Raw genomic sequence first — 21,128 nt, 5'->3', positions numbered from 1 at the left:
GAACATTGGAGTTACCGTCAAATATAGAGAAACAACATTGGAGTTTCCTCAAATCGAATCCTTAATCGCTCGCTGCCGAAGATCATTGTTTGCCCGTCTCTCTCTCTCTGCGATGCATTCATTTCTTCCTTCTTCTCCACCGCTTCATTTATATACTACAAACCCATAATCTCAACACATTTATTTACGTATATTCCCTTGTTGCTGTTCCACACATATACTTGTTTCTTCTTCTTCTTCTTCTTGTAAATGGCGAATGCATCTGGGTTCTTCACGCCTTCGGTTCCCCACTTCAGAGTCAGGGTTCGGCCACTCGCTACTGCCATTGGATTCTCCGCCAAAGTTGTTTGCGTTGGAAATATCGAAGGAGCTGAAAATCGTGTTACTTCCAAATCTTCGATACCCAGGTCGCTTTTTGCTCTCTGCTTGATCTGTTTCTGTTAAAGTTTCGATTTTGAATCACACCCAACTCGGTTTTCTTTGCCATCTGGAGAGGCTAGCACCGTTGTGACTTTGAAACGTTGGTTCTAGTTCTAGGTTTGTTATTGTTATTTGGGATCACAATAATTCATTTGTTTGTTTTTTCTATCATTCGTATAATTGAAGTGTGCAGGCTTGTCAGCAAAGGGTGCAAGTTAGTTGGATGTGGCTCTGCTGTGCCAGCTCTTGAGATTTCTAACGATGACATGTCGCAAATTGTTGATACTTCGGATGAATGGATATCTGTTCGAACAGGGATTCGTAGACGACGGGTTCTTTCAGGTTAGTCATTGCCAATGGCGTTAGTGGTTAGTCCAATGTTTCATTCTGGTGCTATGAACGGATACGTAGGTACTGTGGTTAGGATTTGATTAGATTACACTGCCTGGTTTGTTTGTCATTGAAAGTATGCAAGGTGTGTGCTTGCTTGTACTTTAAACAATCTGTGTCCAATACTTTATTGTAGTTGTTTGTTTTTTGATCTAATGAATTGAAATAGGAAGCCTAGGGATTTCAATACTTCAATCGTATGGCAGGCAAAACTATGGAAAAGACAGCTGTGTCAGCGATGTTGTGACTCATACTTTTACTTAGGAATAGAACAAGAACACTTTTGGAGGCGGGGGAGGTAATGTTGCTGCTTCAATAGTGGCTTGCTTTAGTCTTAAATTGTGACTTCTGTGGTCCATTATTACGCGAATATGAACGCGTGGTACTTTTAATGTCAGCCAATTCCATACCATTTATTAGGTGTTGGAATGGTTTGTTAGCCAAAAACCAGCTTAGTTGTTGAATTCCTAACATCAGACAGACCATTGCTGCAATGAATCTTTGTCTGGTTGCTTGATGATCATCAAATCCAAAGTGATTTGGTGCAACTGTTTTGCCTTGTCACAACTAGCATTTCATAAACACTTGTTATACTTAGAGTTTCATAAACTGCCAATTTAATAGAATTAGAAAATGGACTTCTTGATAGGGTACCATCTTGTTAACACAATAACTTAGTTCAATTTCCAAACAATGTCAAGGCCAAGATCCACAATAAGGAGGCTATTCCCCAAAACCAGCAGAGGTTGATCTTCACTGGGAACCAACTTGAGGATGGGAAGACCCTCGCTGACTATAAGACTCCGAAGGAGTATCTTGTCCTTCATCTCAAGGGAGCAATGTAGATTGTCATTTAAGACTCTTATGGAAAAGACCATTACCCTTGAGGTGGAGAGCTCTGACACCATTCACAATGTGAAAGTGAAAATTCAGGGTAAGGAGGGCATCCTGCCAGACCATAAGAGGTTGATAGTTGCAAGGAATCAGTTGGAGGATGGGGAGGACCCTTGCTGATTACGATACTTGGAAGGAGTCAACCCTTCATGTTGTCCCCCATCTCCATGGGGGCTTTTAAGTTGGGGTGATCTTTGTGTGATGTTATATGGTTCCCGAATATTTAAAAGATCATGATGTAAATTAAATAAATCTGGTTTGTGTTTGGTTTTACTATCTCATTAATATCAGGGAAAGGATTGAATTAGGCTTAAAATTCGTTTTCCAAGATGGTATCAAAACCTATCCTAGTGAGATTTGTTTGATCTATTGTGTCACTTGCTACTGACTATTATTAGACCACCCATATATGTTTAGTCTTATGGTCGAGAAGTTCAATACTCAAAATGAGGGTATGTGTTGGAGATTTTACATCGAATAGAGATATGATTACATTATAATATATAAGTGAGTGTAAACTTCACCTCACAAATGGGTTTTGTTAGGTTGAATTAATTTCAAAGTCCTTTTACATAGAAAATACCATTTCTTCAAAAGATAACAAAAAGTATGCATGGCTTCCAGCCTCATCAAGAGGAATTGTTTAAATCATTGGTGGATCATGGGATTTAGAATCTTGATTCATTGAACTACTGCTTCTAAAATTTTCAAATAGGATACGTATGTTGATAGGATATAAGGTAATTGAATGTAATGTTAGGGGTTGGAAGGTATATGAGAGAAGAAGAAGGGCACTGAACGGTGGAAGGCGGAGAGAGGTCAAGCTGAACGGTGGAAGGCAGGGAGAGGTCAAGCCGAAAGGTGGTAGGCGGTGAGGAGTCGAGCTGAACAACTGAAGGCGGTGAGAGCTTGAGCCGAACGGTGGGTAGCAGCGAGGAACCTAGTCGACGGGTTGAAGAGTTACCATCCGAACTGTTGTAGCAGCTAGGATAGGCGGGAAATATTTAGTATATTTAGAGCGATATTCTAGGGAAATATTTAGAGCGATATTCTAGGGAAATATATTCTAGGGAAATATTTTATTTAGAACAATATTCTAGGGAAAGATTTAGCACAAGATGGGTGAGGAATAATTAGTATAAATAAAGCTAGAGTCTATTGTTAGGGTTAATGTTTTGATTATTGAGTTTGTTGACAGGCGGTTACAGTCCTGTGAAGGAGGTTACGCTCTTGTGAGGGAGGTTATGCTCCCAATTATCCTTGTTTACTTTTGTTTATTCAGAGAATTCTATTACCTTTAATAAGAGAAATTCATTCTTTCATTAATGTGATCATGGTTAATTAGGTGTCTTACTCAGATACCTAACATATGTTGTGACAAGAGTAAAAATGACAGCAAAAGTAAATGCTTTCTAAATATGGAAGACAAACAAGGTCAGTCCATCTCTGAAAAGCTACAGCTGTAAGAACATATTTTTGTCAAGAAGTCGAGGGAAGCCTACCAAATAACTTAGTCTCTTGAAAAGTAACAGTAACAAAGATATCTTTTCCCCTTATCCATCACAATGAAGAGTTAAGCTAAACAGTATCCGTCATATACACAGTTCAGCTGCGCTTAGGGGAGACAAGCTAGTATTCTTAGCCACTCTGAGGAAATCCGTAGCAAAATTGAGTCCAAATCATTTTAATGCAATGTCTGTTGTAGAAAATCACAAATAACTTATCCGTTATGCATTCAACATAAATCTAACAATACAAGGGTATTCAGGCACCAAATGCAAACACATTTGAGTGGTCCGTCCCATAGTGCATCATCATACCTGATCTAACATGATGAGCAACGGACTTTTGAAGAAATCTTCATCATTATAAAATCTATCTGCCTTGCCCTTATCTTTTCTCTCTGATTTGCTGTATATTTGGAAGGTGGAGAAGGGGAGAACTAAAATGAAAATGATGGAAGGTCCATCTCCTCCTTCATAATCCTAACAACATCCTCAATATCTGGCTGCAGCTCTGGAAGCAAGTGAATTCCAAGTTGATAAGCATGCTTGCTTGGTCCTTCTTGTAATCTTCTTTCAAGTTCATGTGCTAGTTCTATAATGCTGCAGATCGAACCCAATGTTTATACCAACTTATTAAGTTAGCTTTCTCTAGTATTGTGGGTGATGCAAGAATATGTTTTAGTCTCCTACCTAACACAATGACGTGGACCTTAACACACAATTATAAGAATTAAAACTCCAAAACTATACATATCTCCCATCATATTTTGGTGCCACATAACTCAGTGTGTCTCTCTCATGCTAGTTGTTCTGCCGAGCTTGTGGCTGAAAAGATCTGTACTTCTCCTGTCACTTTCCAATGTAATGAATACTTTCTTCTTCGAATCTCTTTTGTAGCTGAACTCCCCATCTTGATCACGCTCATTATCACCCTTGATAGAGAGACAAATGTCGCCAATATCAATTTACTGAAGTGTTGGGATTGAAGTTGAAAACAGATCCACTAGAACCATACTCAAGCCCACATGTTATAGAGATTAAGTTTTGTGTGATTCTTAGTTTGTTATTTTTGTTTTAGATTCCTTCTTTATCGGGTGATACTTGATGTATTGAACTATTATACAAGCCTTGAACCGACATGACAGGTAGAGAAAAATATCAATAATGACACGTAGAGACAAATATCAATAAATTTCAATTCTGTTTTTGGAGCTTCCTTACAACCCTCCTCTCCACACTTGTTATGTCTGCAAAGTTTAAACCTTGTACCCAAATAAGAAAATGGAGCACTACCAAGCCTTTCTTGAACTTAGTATGTCCTACATTGGGGTGTAACAGTAGCATGGTCTTTTATCATTGGGACTTGAATTTTCTGTTGTTTTCTCATGAACACTGTTCTTTCCATCATCCCAATCAGTGTTTGATGGACAAATATGACTCCCTATCCACTCTATAACATAATCTGTACTACGTAATTTTTTTACTTCCATCTATTCTCAACCACTAGTTCACATAGGGACTACTACAAGCTTCTGCTTGGCATATACAGTTGGAAACTAAAACAAAATCTTAGTAAATGGGTTTACACCAACTCAATCTCACAAAATTGGCTTGTAAAGTGAGAATTGTACTCCACTTATATATTATAATTCAACCTTATTCCTAGTTCATGTTGGATCTTCAACACACCTTTCATGTTGAAGAATACAAATCTTGAGCATGAGATTAAATATTTATGAGTGATCTACCAAGTGTTTGATAACACCATAATAACCCAAAGAACTTGGCTAGGATAGCCTAAATGACTCTAATACCATCTTAGTAAGTGAGCTTATGTGTAATTCAGCCTCAAGAAACCAACTTATAAGTTGAGAATTGCATCTAACTTATATATTATAATTCAGCCTTATTATTAGTTCATATGAGATCTCCAATATCTACTCATATGACAATTTCTACATTGTAACCAAAAAGGGGCACAAAATTTTTTGACCTTAATCCTCTGAGAATCTGAAGCTCGTTTTGGGGCTCTCTTTGAATACGAAGACAACATGTTTAATTGCAACCAAGTTGCCATCTTTAAGTATTTGGTTGGGATCCAAGTTGCTTTTGATTAAAGAGGTGGTTTTGAAGTAAAATGATTGGTTTGGATCACTTAGATGAGGAAGGGAAAAGGAAAGGGATACTACATACAACTGAAAGTATGATACTGTTTGTACTTAGGGGATCTTTACATTATTGTTATTATTAGGCATTACTAATGTTGGTTGAATTGTCGAAACATGAAGATGGGATGAGACTTGAGAGGTTTTCTTTAATGTGCTGTTATTTTGTCTCATGCCATTACTACGCCACATGCACTTTAGGCTAGTCACATGCAGATTGCAATGGCATTAGACCCATCTTTCATTGTAGTGTAGTTGCTATAAACAGATGATAGGTACAGTTCAGTGGTTAGAATTTGATTTGATCACTTTGCTGCTCTCAACTTAGTCTCTTTATGATAAATTGGCAACGCAAAGTTTAGCATCTTAAGAGGGTGAAGCTTCGGTTTGTTTTTTTGCCTAGTGAAACCCAATTCTTGTTTTCAAAAGATAATCCTGTCGAAACTTGTTAGTTTTGGAAGTTTTATAGAATGGTGATATGTTTGCCTTCTATTGCTTGTTGCTGTGCTTGCAGGCAAAGATAACTTGACAACTTTAGCAGTGGAGGCAGCTAGGAAAGCACTTGAGATGGCAAAGGTAGACTGTGATGATCTTGACCTAATATTGATGTGCACATCAACGCCAGAGGATCTTTTTGGTAGTGCTCCACAGGTAGGAGTTAAAATGTATTGTGTTGAGAATAATTCTTTACATTCTGCTGTCATCTTTATCCTTTTGTTCGTAATTTCTATGTGTGTGTGTGTATACATTGGCACATGTTAAGCGATTAGTGGCATGTTTGAGCAATTATGATGCTGCAAAATTGTTACGGAAATGATTATAGCTTATTATTGTCTCGTCTCTCCAAGATTGGGTATCTTCTTTTCATTTATGGAACCTCTCCTATAATTTTATTGTCGTTACAACTTGCAGATTTCAAAACAACTTGGCTGCAAAACAAATCCATTGTCTTATGACATTACAGCTGCATGTAGTGGATTTGTGTTGGGTTTAATATCAGCTGCTTGTCACATTAGGGGTATGAATTGGTTATTTTTGTTGGCTTAATAATTCCCAAATATGGTGAAAATAACCATTGCCCTTTATTGTGTGAATGTAGGAGGTGGATTTAATAATGTTCTAGTTATTGGAGCAGACGCTCTTTCGCGATATGTTGATTGGACTGACAGAGGGACTTGTATTCTTTTTGGGGATGCTGCTGGTGCTGTACTATTACAGGTAATTGTATATCTTCGTGGCATTTTCGAAAGCTGTGGCAAATGTCACTTAGAAATTTGGATCTTGTTTCTTGGTTATTACACTTAACATTGTTGGTTATGTTTGTCTTATCTTTATTTAAGATAAAGACTAGTTTTTAGAATCATTTTAAAATTTAAGAAGATAAGCAAATTGTTGTCCTCATCATTGAAACAACAGTTCAAAATTGCAAATTGTTTGTCTTATCTATATTTGAGATACAGGCTAGTTTTTAGAATCTTTTTAAAATTTAAAAGGACGGAGATAAGCAAGTTGTTGTCCTCATCATTGAAACAACAGTTCAAAATTGCAAATACAATATTAGATAATTTTCTGAAGAGAAGTCTGCTGTCCTAAATCCTCTCCAGATTTTATTGTTGCTTTTAAGAAGGACAATGAACTGATGCTTTTTTATTCATCAAGAAGTCATTTATAGCTAAGGGATATAAATTGATGCCTTAACTCCGGTCCATCATTACATTGCAGGGCTGCAACGCTGAAGAAGATGGTTTATTTGGTTTTGATTTGCATAGTGATGGCAATGGCCAGAGGTTTGTGCTTCTCTCATTACTCAAAAGATTTTTTCTCTTCCTCTAAGCTATGTAATTAAGCACAAACCCTTCCTTGGTATAGGCATTTGAATGCTGCCATTAGAGAAAACGAGTCAGATAATGCATTGGATTCAAACGGTTCTGTGCTTGGCTTTCCTCCTAAGTCATCCTCATATTCATGCATTCAAATGAACGGCAAAGAGGTCTTTCGCTTTGCCGTGCGATGTGTACCACAGTCAATTGAATCTGCCCTTGAAAAGGCTGGCCTGCCTGCATCTAGCATCGATTGGCTAGTTCTCCATCAGGTACGCTGAAATGATCTATAAAATAAAAAGTTAAAATATGTTTTTAATCTTTAAGCTCCGGTTCACTTGGATTTGAGGGAGAGTGATTGAATGAATTTGAGAGGATTTGAAGTTAAATTTTTTGTTGATTATTTGAGTGAATTTTGGAAGTAAGTGAGAGTGAATTTGGAAGTAAAGTTTGTGAAAATTAATGTAGAATTTGATTGATGTGACAGATTAAAAAAATTTACTTCCAAATCCACTCTCACTTATTTTCCAAAATCCACTCAAATAAACAACAAAAAATTTACCTTCAAATCCTCTCAAATTCATTCAATTATATTTCTCGAAATCCATTCAAGTGAACAAGGATTAAAGTTTGATGCCAAATTGAAATTTGGCGATATATTTTGGTTGGTCTCAAATGTGTTTAATGCTAATATTTGAGTTATTTATTTTGTTTGAATGGTTCCCATTTTAATGTAAATTGGAAAACACATTTGAAACACGTTAAAAGAAATTTAATTGGGTTAAAATGAGTATATTTATTTATTTTTAAAGTTTCATATCAAAATGTATAAGTTTTGGAGAGAAAAAATTCTAATTTGATGTGGAAGGTGAGGAATTAAAAATATATATAACCTTAAAATAAAATTGAAGGATGTTATCAGTGTACTTATTTGGAATGTAGTTATTTGGAAATTGCATGAGACAACAATATGTTGGAGAAAGATGATGTTACATTGGCTTAGGGTGGCTTACTTGATAATAAGTGCAGGCAAACCAGAGGATCATTGATGCAGTTGCGACTCGGTTAGAACTCCCCTCAGAACGGGTGATATCAAATTTGGCTAACTATGGAAACACAAGTGCAGCTTCCATTCCCTTGGCTTTAGACGAAGCAGTTCGAAGTGGTAAGGTTAAGGCAGGCCAGACCATTGCGACCGCCGGCTTCGGCGCCGGTCTTACTTGGGGTTCGGCCATTGTTCGTTGGTGCTGAATGCTTTTCTTTCACAGCAGACTTGCAAACAGAGAAGTTGAGTTGCAAGTGCAGCCATCCAAAATGCCCCACATTCCTACACATTTGTAGAACATTAGTTCGGGGGAATTTAGGAAAGGATAGATATCATTAACATCCTCTTTCTTTTCCTCATCAATTTATTTTCTCTTGCTGTAATATTTTTTCTCAAGTACCAAATTTTCTTTTACCGAGGCATGCATTTCTCATTCACATTTATTTTAAACGAGGCTCACTATTTATGTTTCTCATTGGTACTTGTAAGAGTTTTTCAACCTATTTTTTATAGTTTCTGTTCTCTTTTTTGTGATTCCAATATTATTAAATCATTTTTAAAACATACATAATAACTTTTCCAAAAACATAATGAACAGAAATGACCATGTGAGAAGGTTCCACTCATTCACATCCATTCCCAGCAACAAGTTCAATTTTCTAATCATTTTGACCTCAGACAATTACTGTACACGACGTAGAAGCTCTTTTCTTTTTTATTATTATGGAATTTCCCTATTTCACTAACTGTGGCAATGGAACTGTCATTAGCTCAATAAAATTTAATATCATATACGACTTTTTTAATACATAAACCATTCTTATGGAATGTGTGGAGGAAAAATACCTTATCTGTGTTTCGGTCATGAGGTCAATGTTACAAGTGTTTCTAATTCTGCGTCCCATTACTTGTTTCTTGTTTCGATCATGCTGAGAGGTTACTTACAGAAGTTATTTTGATGTCAAAGTTAGTAAAGATTTGACAAACTTAATAATAAATATGTAATAAATTCAACTAATCTACCTTATTATTTTAAACATGTATTTATATATTTTGGAATGAGTTTTAAATTAGCATTGACCTACTCATGATCCAACTATAGATATAATCATGTTTTGACTTAATTTAATTATCATCAATCTTAATATTGTTTAAAAATGATTATTTGATCTACATTGTCTAATCGACCGGTATTTATATAATTTATTAAATGTTTTTGAGTGTATAGACTGTCTCATCTTAACCAAACGATCATACAATATATAATTTAGATACACAGTCTAATCTATTTTCAAATAAAGTAATAATTTCGGTTTAATATAAAATTGTTTTTCTTTTGTTTTGGGTCACCGTTTCTTTTCATATCCTACTATATAATATTAATTAATTCTTTTAATCTTCTCATATCATTTTTTATTTTACAATAAGCTGGATCGGGGGAAAAGAATACAATAGTATATAATAATATTCTTCTGTCTGGCCGGAGAAAAAAATAGAAGAAAAGTCAACTTGAAGAGACAAATTTTAAAGTTTTGTCCCATTAACTTTTTTTTCTTTTTTAATTAAAATGTTATGTTTTGTCCTATCTTATGTTCCAGCTAGTATCAATAATTTTGGTTGAAGAAAAAAGACATGAGAGCTTAAAAGATAAGATATAATTAATAGTGGCATGATACTTGTCGAGCTCCTGAAACATTGAAGTGTGTGAAATTAGAAGCTTGAAAATGGACCGATACATATATGGAACATAGAACCATTTTCTCCTTCTACAAGTTTCTTTTTTCCGTAACACGTTTATTTATAATTAACAATTTTTAATTTAAACACCTAAAACTTCAAGTCAACATTTTTCGTGGAAAACCTTGGACCTTTTCATAAAGAATCTTGTTAATTTCACCCTCTAAGGATTTGATGCACCTCTACTTTTTATTAGAAGGGTGATAAAAACACTCAACAAATTTTGAAATTTGATTGTGTTTTCAATCGAATTTTGAAATCTGACTAAATACTTTATTATATTTCAAAATCTGACGAAGATCTAATCAAATTTTAAAATTTGATTGTTTCAAAATTCGATGAAGAATCAAATTTCAAAATTTGTTGAGTATTTCTCTATTCAAATTTTGAAATTTATTTGGTCTTTCATTGAAATTTGAAATTTAATTAAGTCTTTATCGGATTTCGAAATTTGATAAAATGTTAGGAGCCTCACAACTATGTATTCATTCATCTATTCTCGCGGCCAACCTCAGGAGAATCACCACCAGCACCACCTCTCTCCTAGAGAACCTCTCCATGAGCAAACAATACCAACATCTGTCGAACTCACAACCCACAACCCACAATGCTTTGAAGATGCAAACTATATAAGAGAAAAGAGAGCATGGTATTTTCGGTAACTTGGAGGCGTAGCCCAAGGATCTTATGGATGTTTTTACTTGTAAATTAAAATTGAAATAATAAATACAGTTATGTGCTTTTGTGTATTAAATTCTCACTATAATATTGTACTGACCTAAGAAAGAGTAATAATAATACTATAATATTTTAAAGGTTGCAAAGTTTTACTCATAGGTTGATAAATTAATTAAAAAATATGATAAAGTAATTATTAAAAATTATATAACTTTTTTTTAACTGGTTGAGTTTATCTAAAAATTTAAAACTACGTTCATAAGTGTTTTCGGGTGTAGGGGTCTTAATCTAAATTTGAGGTTGACACTAGTAAATGAATTTGTAAAACAAACCGGACAAGCTACTAAAGAGGTTGGCTGAGCACTGTGGCAGACCAGACATGATGTGCAGGAGGCTAGCTGAGGACTATAGTAGACCAGACGAGTTACTGAAGAGGTTGGCCGAGCTATTGGGAAGTTTGACCATGCTTCATTCCACTCCTCCAAAACATGTGGGAGGATACCTACAAAAGACACTCCGATGCTTAAGTCAGTAGGTGACCGTTTGGTTGGCAGAAGATGCACATTGTGCTTGATGTTCTAAAGTCATACCTGAGACTTTTATATAATAGTTGAGATGAGTATTTACCTTTTGCTGGCCTAATGACAATCCAATCATACCTTAATCTATATTAAGGAGTTAATCTATCGGTGGATAGCCATTAGGATGCTCAACTCATGGAAGGAATGACCGAGCTGTTGAACGAGCCCATCAAGCAATTATGGAGCTCGATCGTGCTGTGGAAGAGGTTGCTTGAGCTGTTGTGGAGCTCGACAGTACAGTGGAAGAGGCTAACATTCTTAAGAAATATGCCTCGAATTTATTGCATCAATACATGAGAATCATGTGATTTTAACCCAAGTAATTTTAGATATTTCATGGATCCAAGTCTTTTAGAATTAGAAGAGTAACCTAGTGGAACTTTCACACCTGGTAAAGACTCAGAAAAACTTCTCTTTGTTACCAATGAGGAGCATTGATGTCTTGAAGATATTATGGTTTTGATGATGCTACAAGATGAAGAACTTGAAGACTCTTGTTGTAGTTTCTTTAAAAGCATTTAGTGAAAAAGGTTAATCACTATTCATAGTGATTAACGACTGGACGTATAATCTTTTGATTCAAACTAGGATAAAATTTCTGTGTTGATTTTCTTGAAACCTTACTATTTAGCATACAAACTGTTTGTTAAAAGTTCTAAAAGAAAATCTCAATTTTAAAAGGAACCATTTTAACTTGTTCATTGACCGTAACACGCTTTCCATCCTTTAAAAGTGATTCTTACTCCGTTGCGCAACTCCCTCATACCTACATTTGGTATCAGAGCTTGCTTTGATAGTTTTTCAAATTTTTCGAAAATGGGCGGTCATAACCAAATGTATGCTGAGGGTGCTTCTATTGATAGACCTCCTTTGTTTACGAGAGAAAAATATTCTTTTTGAAAAATAAGAATGCAAATTTATTTGGAGTCTACTAACAGGGGTATTTAGGAAGATGTTTTGAATGGACTCATTGTTCCCATTATTACTGTAAATGATATGTAGGTAGAAAAACCATTTTTATAGTGGACTATGGATGAAAACAGAAAGGCACAGTATGATGTTAGGGCTAGGAATATAATTTTATCTGCACTAACCCTTGATGATTTCTTCAAAGTTTCTATTTATGAAAGTGCTTAGGAAATGTGAGAATTTTTAAGAGTCACTCATGATGAAGTCATAGATGTGGATAAGTTGACATTGTTTGATTCAAGCTCTACATCAAAATCCTCAAGCTCAAGAGATTCAAATGAGCAAGAAAATTTATGCTTAATGACCAATAATGAATCATTTAGAAGCCAACACTTGAAGAAAAAGAAGGACAATCAAGGCTCCTCATCAAACTTCAAATGTTATAGATGTGGTGAAATAGGTCATGTGAAAGCGGATTGTCCAAACAACAAGAGAAATAAAGAAAGAAAGGAAAATAATTTTCACAAGAAGAAGGCGACCTATATAGCTTGGGATGATAATGATTCAAGCTCAACTAGTTGAAGTGTTTCTGATGAAAAAGCCAACTTGTGCTTGATGACTAATATTAATGACACTGCAAGACAAGTAAGTTGCTCTAGGTTTTGAAACTTGTGAAATGGATTTTCAAAAAGCTTTTCTTGAATTGCTAAATGAATATGAAAAATTGGATGCTGCTGATAAAAATTTGAAAAATGAGTTTAAGGATTTGAAAATTAAATATGAGAAGGTATTAGATGAAGAAGTAATTTTGAGAAATAAAATTTGCAATTTAGAAATGAATATGAATTATGCTTATTACTCAAGTTATCATATGGATTCATTCCATTTATAGCAAGTCCAAACCTAATGTTCCTTAAATCATTGGAGAAATGTGGGAACATGAAATCAATTTTTCTTCCATATCAAACCATTTTTCGGATGCCTTAAATGATAATCTTTTGTACGTCCATCGACATGTCATCTTATGAGTTTTGTATAATTTGTATTACTGAATAATCATTTTAATCGTGTAACTATAGGAAGATACCACAAGACCTTCTCAAGAGGACCTTTACTATTAAATTTAGACTCGCCTTATTTATGTTTATATCGTGATACCCTCCCCCCCCCCCCACATTGTGAGCATTGATGTAACTTGACAAACTTTTTTCTATACAAAACATAATAGTTCAAGCATGCATAAATTTTTTTCATACTCCATACCCATTGGACACAATATCTTCTTCGCATCATAATTGTGTGTTGGCAATGTGTTACCTTCAGAAAGTATGTCACTCAACAAATCCAATAATTTGATTGGTCCACCCATTTCTTGTCTTTACATTGAACAATTTTACTATCATTGACAATTGAGTATACTTAGTGCATTTTGCATACAAAGGTTTTTTTACGTCACTACATAAATTGTCATACACATGACCACGTTGGAAGGATGTCCAACATCAAGAGTCTATTAATTCATACACATGAACACTTGGCATGTCTATTAATTCATTATTTTATGTCCACTTTGTGGCTCTTTAGGAAACCATCATAAAGAACGTGCTTCTGAATAACTCCAGTTAGTAGTTTTCGCTCATTCGAATACACGAACAATAAAATCTTCTATTATTATCAAAATTTCCATCTTTACAAATTCAAGAAATTGATTTATTCTACTCTCATATTCATTTGTTATGCATAAAAAAATTATCCAACTTCGATCAATTATTGTGTATAAACTAACACATTTTCTTTTACGTGGAGCTAAGAAAAAGCCAAACACGTAGTCTAATCTTTGAACTCAACCCTACCCCCAAACCACAACACAAATAATTAATCAATTTATTTGGTTGTTTACACATCAAAATTAGTGTTGTGTTTTATTTATCTTTCTTTATTTTGTCTCATGTAAGGGTAGTAGATTCACATATCCTTTTTTAAGGCCAAATAAATTCTCTTATGTTCACGTAAACATAGCTACTTTATGTTACTAAACAGTTAAAAGTCATAAAGAGATTAATATCTCATTGCTAAATAGTCATATTAATTAAGAATGATACACTTAATGGGAATTATGCACCTAATGTTTGCATAATAATTGTGATCACCATGGTCACATTCTTTATTTCATATATGCCAAAGTTTAGCAATAATAGCTCTAAGAAGTTTATCAAAATATGTTTAAGGTCTCACTAAATGAAATAGAAATAGGAAGTATGTGTACTTTATAAACTAAACAACTAAAGGAAAAAGTTTAGACACAAATTACATTTCATGAAAAGGACCAAGTTAAAGACCTATATGTAAATGAAGGTAGCACTAATCCTTTTGCAACTTGTTCTTGATAGTAGCAAAGAAAAACACAAATCCACACACAGTTTTGAGAAACACATATATATACAAACCTAATTTCAATTCATCTAAGAAGATGATCTTCATAATCTCAGTTCATTCACACATATGCAGTAGTTAATAACCAAACATACACAACACAACACTTTCATTTTTTTTTCATTCTCAACAACAACAAGAACATATAAAACACATACCACATAGAAACAACATGCACGCAAAATAGAATCAAAGGTAACATAGAAAACTTAACAAACAAAACTAATACATTCATTGTAGCTAGGAGAACAACAAACACAACCAACGCAACCAGAAGAACAATGATATTACCACAATTATAAGTGAATGCAAGTGTGGCGAGGATAAAAGGAGTGACAACAACCCTAATGCAGAAGGTGAGACACGAATGCGAGGAAGAGTAAACAAATGTGGGGATAACATATAATGAAGAGACAAAAATTGATATAGGAGAGAGCAAATGAGAACGAGAAGAAATGGAGGGAGGAACACAAAATGAGAACGAGAATGCGAAGGCGAATGCGAAGGCGAACTCACTAGAGAAGGGAGAAAAGAGAGCTTGAAGTCACTGTAGAGGCAAATGAGGTGAAGTGTGAAAGCTAGGAAGAAGAAAATTAAAAATTCTATACCAGTTACAGTGACCAACCAATATAGAAAATATTTTCCATCACTTTTTATACCAGTTCTAGGTCTAACTTATATGGAAAAGTTTTATAATTTATTACAGTTTTTTTATTGCACCACTTTCTATACCGGTTTTGGATCTAACCAATATAGAAGATCTCACTATATTTATAAAATTGTCACCACCTATTTTTTTTATGCTTGATAAATTTAAATTAGTATAATATATAGATATTAAAAACCTAATTTTCATGTAATTTCACACTATCTAACCGTAAATTTCTTATCCAACATCTATTAACTTTTAAAAATTATTTTAAAAAGTAAGTGTCTTGAAAGGGAAAAACCAACATAAGAGATCTTCGTTATTCTCTTCTTCTCTCTAGTTTGTAACAAAAAGAAGTCATTTGATGAGACAAAAGTTTAATGGGAGTGTATATTTTCTTTATTTTTCCTGGATTTTTTTTAATTAAATAACTCCAAAGTATTTGTAAATTCTAGAGAGCCTAAAATTATATAAAAAATAGTTTCTGAATAAAAACCAAGATAAAATATAAAAACTTGACTTATTCTAATTAATCTTTGTGGTCCATAGAAGATGCAATGATTTCTTACTTCCACGTGTTCTTCTTGTTGTTGTTAATCTTAATGAACCTTCATCAATTTTCAAAGATTAATATGAGCTCTTTCCAATATAAAAAAATAGAAATTAAATAGCAATATAAACTTAAAAATATATAAAGTATTTAATTTACAAAGAAAGTATATGCATGCATCTAAGTATTCTTAAATTATGCAAATACAAGGTAAGTATGACTATAACATGCGTTGTTATTGAGAAAGAAATAATTAGCGATGTTTCTTTCATGAACAAAGTATATATTTATAAATGATTTTTTAAGAAAAATTGTAAAGATATCACAATATTTTTATAAATTTTCTAAGACAGTCACAAATAAATATCCATATGATAAAATAAATGAGTATAAACTGCAAATAAAATAATTGATGGAAAGACATTATGCCTCGTGCATATATTCAATGTGGGTTATCTTATGGAAAGTGATATTAGCAATTAATAGTTAAGGACTTCTTTGGGAACTTCGCTGTGGACACTTCTGACATTTGCCTCCCTGTCATACCCATTAGGTGTTTTCTTCTCCTTCAAGTCAGAAAGTAATTATTTTTTTCTATAATAATCATATCATAATAATACTTATTCATATATTTTACTTTTAATTTAATTAAAAATATAAATTTGTTGTAATTATTTAAATTATATTAATAATTAATATTTAGTAATTGTTATATATTTTATTGATAAGAAAAATTAAAATTAAAATTATTTAGTAATCAATTTTGAAAAAATATTAGTGATTTTAAATTTATAAAAAATAAAATAAAAAGAATTTAAATGAATTCAATACTATTTAATTTTTTTATTAAAGTTATAATTATTTTATTACACTAAAAAGGAAATATGTACTAAAACGATAAATTTTTTCCGTTAAATTTTAGTTTGAATTATGAATAAAATAGGACCAGAAAAAAAATTAAATACTAATGTTTTTAAGGCACTTTTATAATAGACAAATGTTAATTTTAAAAGTAAAAGGTTGAATAAATATTTTATAAAATAACTTTCTTTCCTTTCATCCTTCAAGAAATAAAGAAATATAGTTGGTAATTTTTCCTCCTTGGTGTGTCAATAAAAAATATTTAAGAGTAACAGTGATTTAAAAAAGAATACACTTGATTATTTATTCACAAAAAAAGTTTAACTATAAAGTTTCATTCTTTAAAAATCACAATCTCTCTGTACACTTCTTTTTTTAACTTTACTTTGTCTCTATCTCTCTCATTTGTTTGATGATAAGATGACACAATTAAATTCTTAAAAGAATATATACTTATGATCAATTAAAATCTAAAATAAATTAAGCTAACCATTCTTTTCAATTAATTTACACATGATTTTAGGGTTTATACATGTGACTCAGAATAAATCAAAGTGAATATATGTCTAGTTGTGATTTCTTATGATATCATTATATTTGTGATATGATATTTGTGTAGATAGTTACAATATCATGTGACAAATAGAACATAGTTAGAATATCCTATGAGAAATAAAACTCTATAATGAGACATAGATTTTTTTACACCAAGCAAAGAAATATAGTTTAATTATCTTAGTTGATTTATGATATATGTGTAGATTGTGAGTATGGATTGGAGATTTTTGTATATTAAACTGATTTGATTGATTGAAAAATTTTATCTATGGAACTAATTTGGTTATAATAGGATTATTCAATTTGCTTTACCCGAGGTTTATTTTGAACTAAAACATGATATTTTGAACTAAGAAAGATGTGGAATAACCTAGATAGGTAGGTTGGATAACATATTGTAAAGAAATCAAGGTTCGGTTTACTAATATGATGTTGTGTGGTAGAACAAAACCATTGGGTGCTAAGTTTAAATTTGAAGTTAGTGTGACCACCAACGATTAGGGCGTTGAGCGTCACCTTGTGACCACCAACAATCAGGGCGCTGAGCGTTACCTTGAGACCATTTGGACACTCACTTAACAATGAGCTTTAGAGAGATTGGCGCTAGGCGCCGCAAGCCTTGTGCTATGTGCCTCATGGAATATAATTCCAATGATACCTGGGAGTTCCCACTGAGTGATGGATGAATTTTCATATTTTAGCTTTTATAATGTTGCATATGTGTTGATCAATTAATAATGGATGATTTATACGTGGAAAAAAGAATATGCTTGGAATGTAGAATATAGTTTGAAATATTTAAAAATTGTATTGGGGTTTGATATGAATGATGTGGAATGAGAACGCAGTGATTCCTCTAGGGTGATGAGAATAATACTGTGTGTGGTGGTGGATGAAGATTACTATTGACGTCAAAGTTGAAATGAGACTATACTTACTCTACTAATATTAAACTCATAGAGAAAGATATTTAGTTGTGAGAGTCGCATGATGTTCTTATATGTAGTTTTGGAACGAGTATCAAATCTTATAGATATAAAAGTTACTCTCTCATACTCTTTGACAAGGGATGTAACCCAACCATAATATAACTATATAGTCCTTAAGAGATAGGGGTATGTTATGGCAGGTGCAGGATCTCATATTCTATCCAATATATTAATCACTCCAAGGTCGAATAAGATACATATTTTTATATGAAAAATTCATGATGACATTTGGATGTATCATATTATTTAGATATTGACGATTGAGTGGAATGTATGCCATGTGCAAATATGTATGTCTATTTAAAATATAGTATTTAAAACTAGTAGTATGTATTAAATTTGTTCTAACTTATCCTGTTATTTGTTATATTTTGGTTTGTTTACATGTTATTTGTTATATTTTGGTTTGTTCACATGCTATCATCTTATATTACACTTGAGCAAATGATAGTGTAAGTAGAAGTGATGAGTATAATACTATAATTATTAAAATAATCATATTAAATTGGGTGTTACATGTAAATATTTACATATTTAATATAATGTTATTCAAAATATTATATACTCACAAGTATATATGACATATTTGTTTACATTTCTAGAAGAAATATTGTTTATTTATTTTAAAATACACATTAGGGGTCAAAATGGTAATGCAATAATTAAATATTATACTTTGATACCAGTTTTTGAAAATACATTATTAGACACCAGCTTTATAATAATATTGTATTTTTAATAATCTAATTTATATTTGAATTTAATATCTAAATTTAATATTTTATCATTTAATTACGGCTATGAAATGAATGTATTTTTAAAAGTTGGTATCAAAGGTAGAGGTGTCATTTGAGCCCTGGCCCATGAGTTGACCCTAACCCCTTCTAAAATCAAGTCCCAATTTTCTAGCCCCCTTAATAGGGGGAACTCTAAAGCCCCATATAAAGTGGACTGGGGTAGGGTTAGGATGGGGCTAGCCCCCAAACTAAATTAATTCACTTTTAATGTTTTTTTAGTTATTTCTTTTATTTATTTTACAAGTTCAATAATTTTCAAAATTTACATGATATTTAATATCTTTTTAATTAAATATAAATGTATAAATATTGATTTTATAAAAACTTATTTAAAATAATTTTTTAATTATAAGTATATTTTAAATATATAATTTTATTATTTTGGAAAGTTAAAAAAGAAAATTTTTATTATTTTTATTTAAAAGAAAATGAAAAAAATTTCATAAAAGAAATTATAAAAGTAACACAGTTGAAAATTCGATTTTTCAATAATCGAATTCTTATATCTATATAAATATTTGAAATATTAATTATGGATAGATTTTAAATTCAAATCTACTGATTGGATGAATTTTTTTAATATCGGTGTAAAATTTTTATTTTTTATAGTTTGTCATATAAAATTCTTTTGTTGAATGTTTTGTATAGATATATATACATTAAAAAATTAAACCATAAACGTTGTAAAGTTTAAAATTAATTTCACGTAATAAAAGAACTAACTTTTTAGTGAAAATCCTTGTTAGGCAAAATTCTTATAAATATCATATATGTTAGTATACAAGATCTAGATGTAATCCTAGTGGTTATAAAATCATTTTTTTTTCTAACCTTTTAGATTAAATTAATATTTTAAAATCATACTTATCTTTATCCAACAAAAATCGTTTTTATTAAATTATTTATCATAATTGAGCCGATTGTAATAAAAAATAATTAAATAATAGATACAATATTTTTAAATAAATATAATATTATAATTTATAATACTGAAATTAAAATTATTATTGTATTTAATTATTAACATATAAAATAAATAAAAATTATAATAATTATAATAATAAATAAATTACATCAATGTCTCTTAATAAGAAACTAATAAAAAAGACAAATGAATATAATATAAAATATATGAAAAGGACATAAAAATATATAAATTGATGTAAATGACTAAATTATACGTTTCATAAATTTTTTTTAAAAGAATTATATAACTTTGTAAATAATAAATATTAATTTTATTAAATTTGGAAAATTAAAAAAGTTAAAAAGTTATTAAGTCAAAATTTTAACATGTTCACACCAATTAAAAATAATGTAATTTTGATCACAAATCTTAATCGAATGATATTGATTTAAACTAGTGACAAAATAGATTACCATCTATAAATAAATTCGTTAGTCCATCAAAATTTTACAAAAAAATTAAATTTTTTAACTTTTAAACCTATTTTATGTGGATATCTCTGTCAAATTTACAAACCAAAATTAAGAAACCAAAATTAAGATGAAAAAATTATCAAAACAAAATTTGGAAATTAAGGAATAATTGTATAAAAGTATTATTATTAAACTAATTAATATAGAAACAGTTATGAAGTAGAAAATTAATTTTATTGGTAAAAAAATATAATTATACATGAATCAATTATGGTTATAAGTTATTACTAACCAAGATAAAATGAAAGCTGGATAAAAAAATACACATGTGATTACTTGTATGATGATATTATGTTTCTGGACGCTAAATTTTGTAAAAAGAAAAGCCCATGGGCTGGCCCTGGCCTATAGGGCTTTAGGGGTTTTTAGCCCTGTGGGCTTTTTTAATAAAGAGTTTTTTTGGCCCTGTGGGCTTTTTTGACCCCAACCCACATGGGTTAGGGCCAAATCTTATTAAAGGGGCTCATTTGACAGCTCTAATTAAAAGATCACTCCTCTATTCCAAAGGAGTCTTTGACATGTCATATATAGTAGAGCTTTTTTTATAATATTTTTGCGAATTGCTAAATACACTTTTTTTTATATTTTATATCTTTTATAATTTGAAATAATATTTTTTATTTTAGATAATTCAATAAAAAAAACTTCTCCTATAAAGAAACTCACTAATTATTTCTGCTATACATACAACTTTCTGAAGTCGCTGC

General features: G+C 31.7%; 1 protein-coding gene across 1 annotated transcript; it reads left to right on the top strand.

The window, feature by feature from the left end:
* Nucleotides 1-8,714, top strand: LOC124824009 (3-ketoacyl-acyl carrier protein synthase III). The gene is made up of 8 exons (XM_047296356.2): nt 1-407; nt 614-762; nt 5,889-6,025; nt 6,287-6,392; nt 6,474-6,592; nt 7,097-7,161; nt 7,244-7,466; nt 8,224-8,714. The coding sequence occupies exons 1-8, from the start codon at nt 250-252 to the stop codon at nt 8,443-8,445; spliced, it is 1,179 nt and encodes a 392-aa protein (XP_047152312.1). The 5' UTR covers nt 1-249; the 3' UTR covers nt 8,446-8,714.
* Nucleotides 8,715-21,128: the final 12,414 nt, after the last annotated feature.

Source organism: Vigna umbellata, chromosome 3 (genome assembly GCF_029865625.1).
Source record: "Vigna umbellata cultivar VRB3 chromosome 3, Vumbellata_1.0, whole genome shotgun sequence".
NCBI classification, from domain to species: Eukaryota; Viridiplantae; Streptophyta; class Magnoliopsida; order Fabales; family Fabaceae; genus Vigna; species Vigna umbellata.
This window is presented reverse-complemented; position numbering and strand designations above follow the sequence as displayed.

What these genes read in the sequence shown, in the direction of transcription:
- LOC124824009 (XM_047296356.2), top strand. Translation starts at nt 250, where the DNA reads ATGGCGAATGCATCTGGGTTCTTCACGCCTTCGGTTCCCCACTTCAGA. An exon ending in TAGACGACGGGTTCTTTCAG is followed by an intron (nt 763 to 5,888) that starts GTTAGTCATTGC and finishes CTGTGCTTGCAG; the next exon opens with GCAAAGATAACTTGACAACT. An exon ending in TTTTTGGTAGTGCTCCACAG is followed by an intron (nt 6,026 to 6,286) that starts GTAGGAGTTAAA and finishes TACAACTTGCAG; the next exon opens with ATTTCAAAACAACTTGGCTG.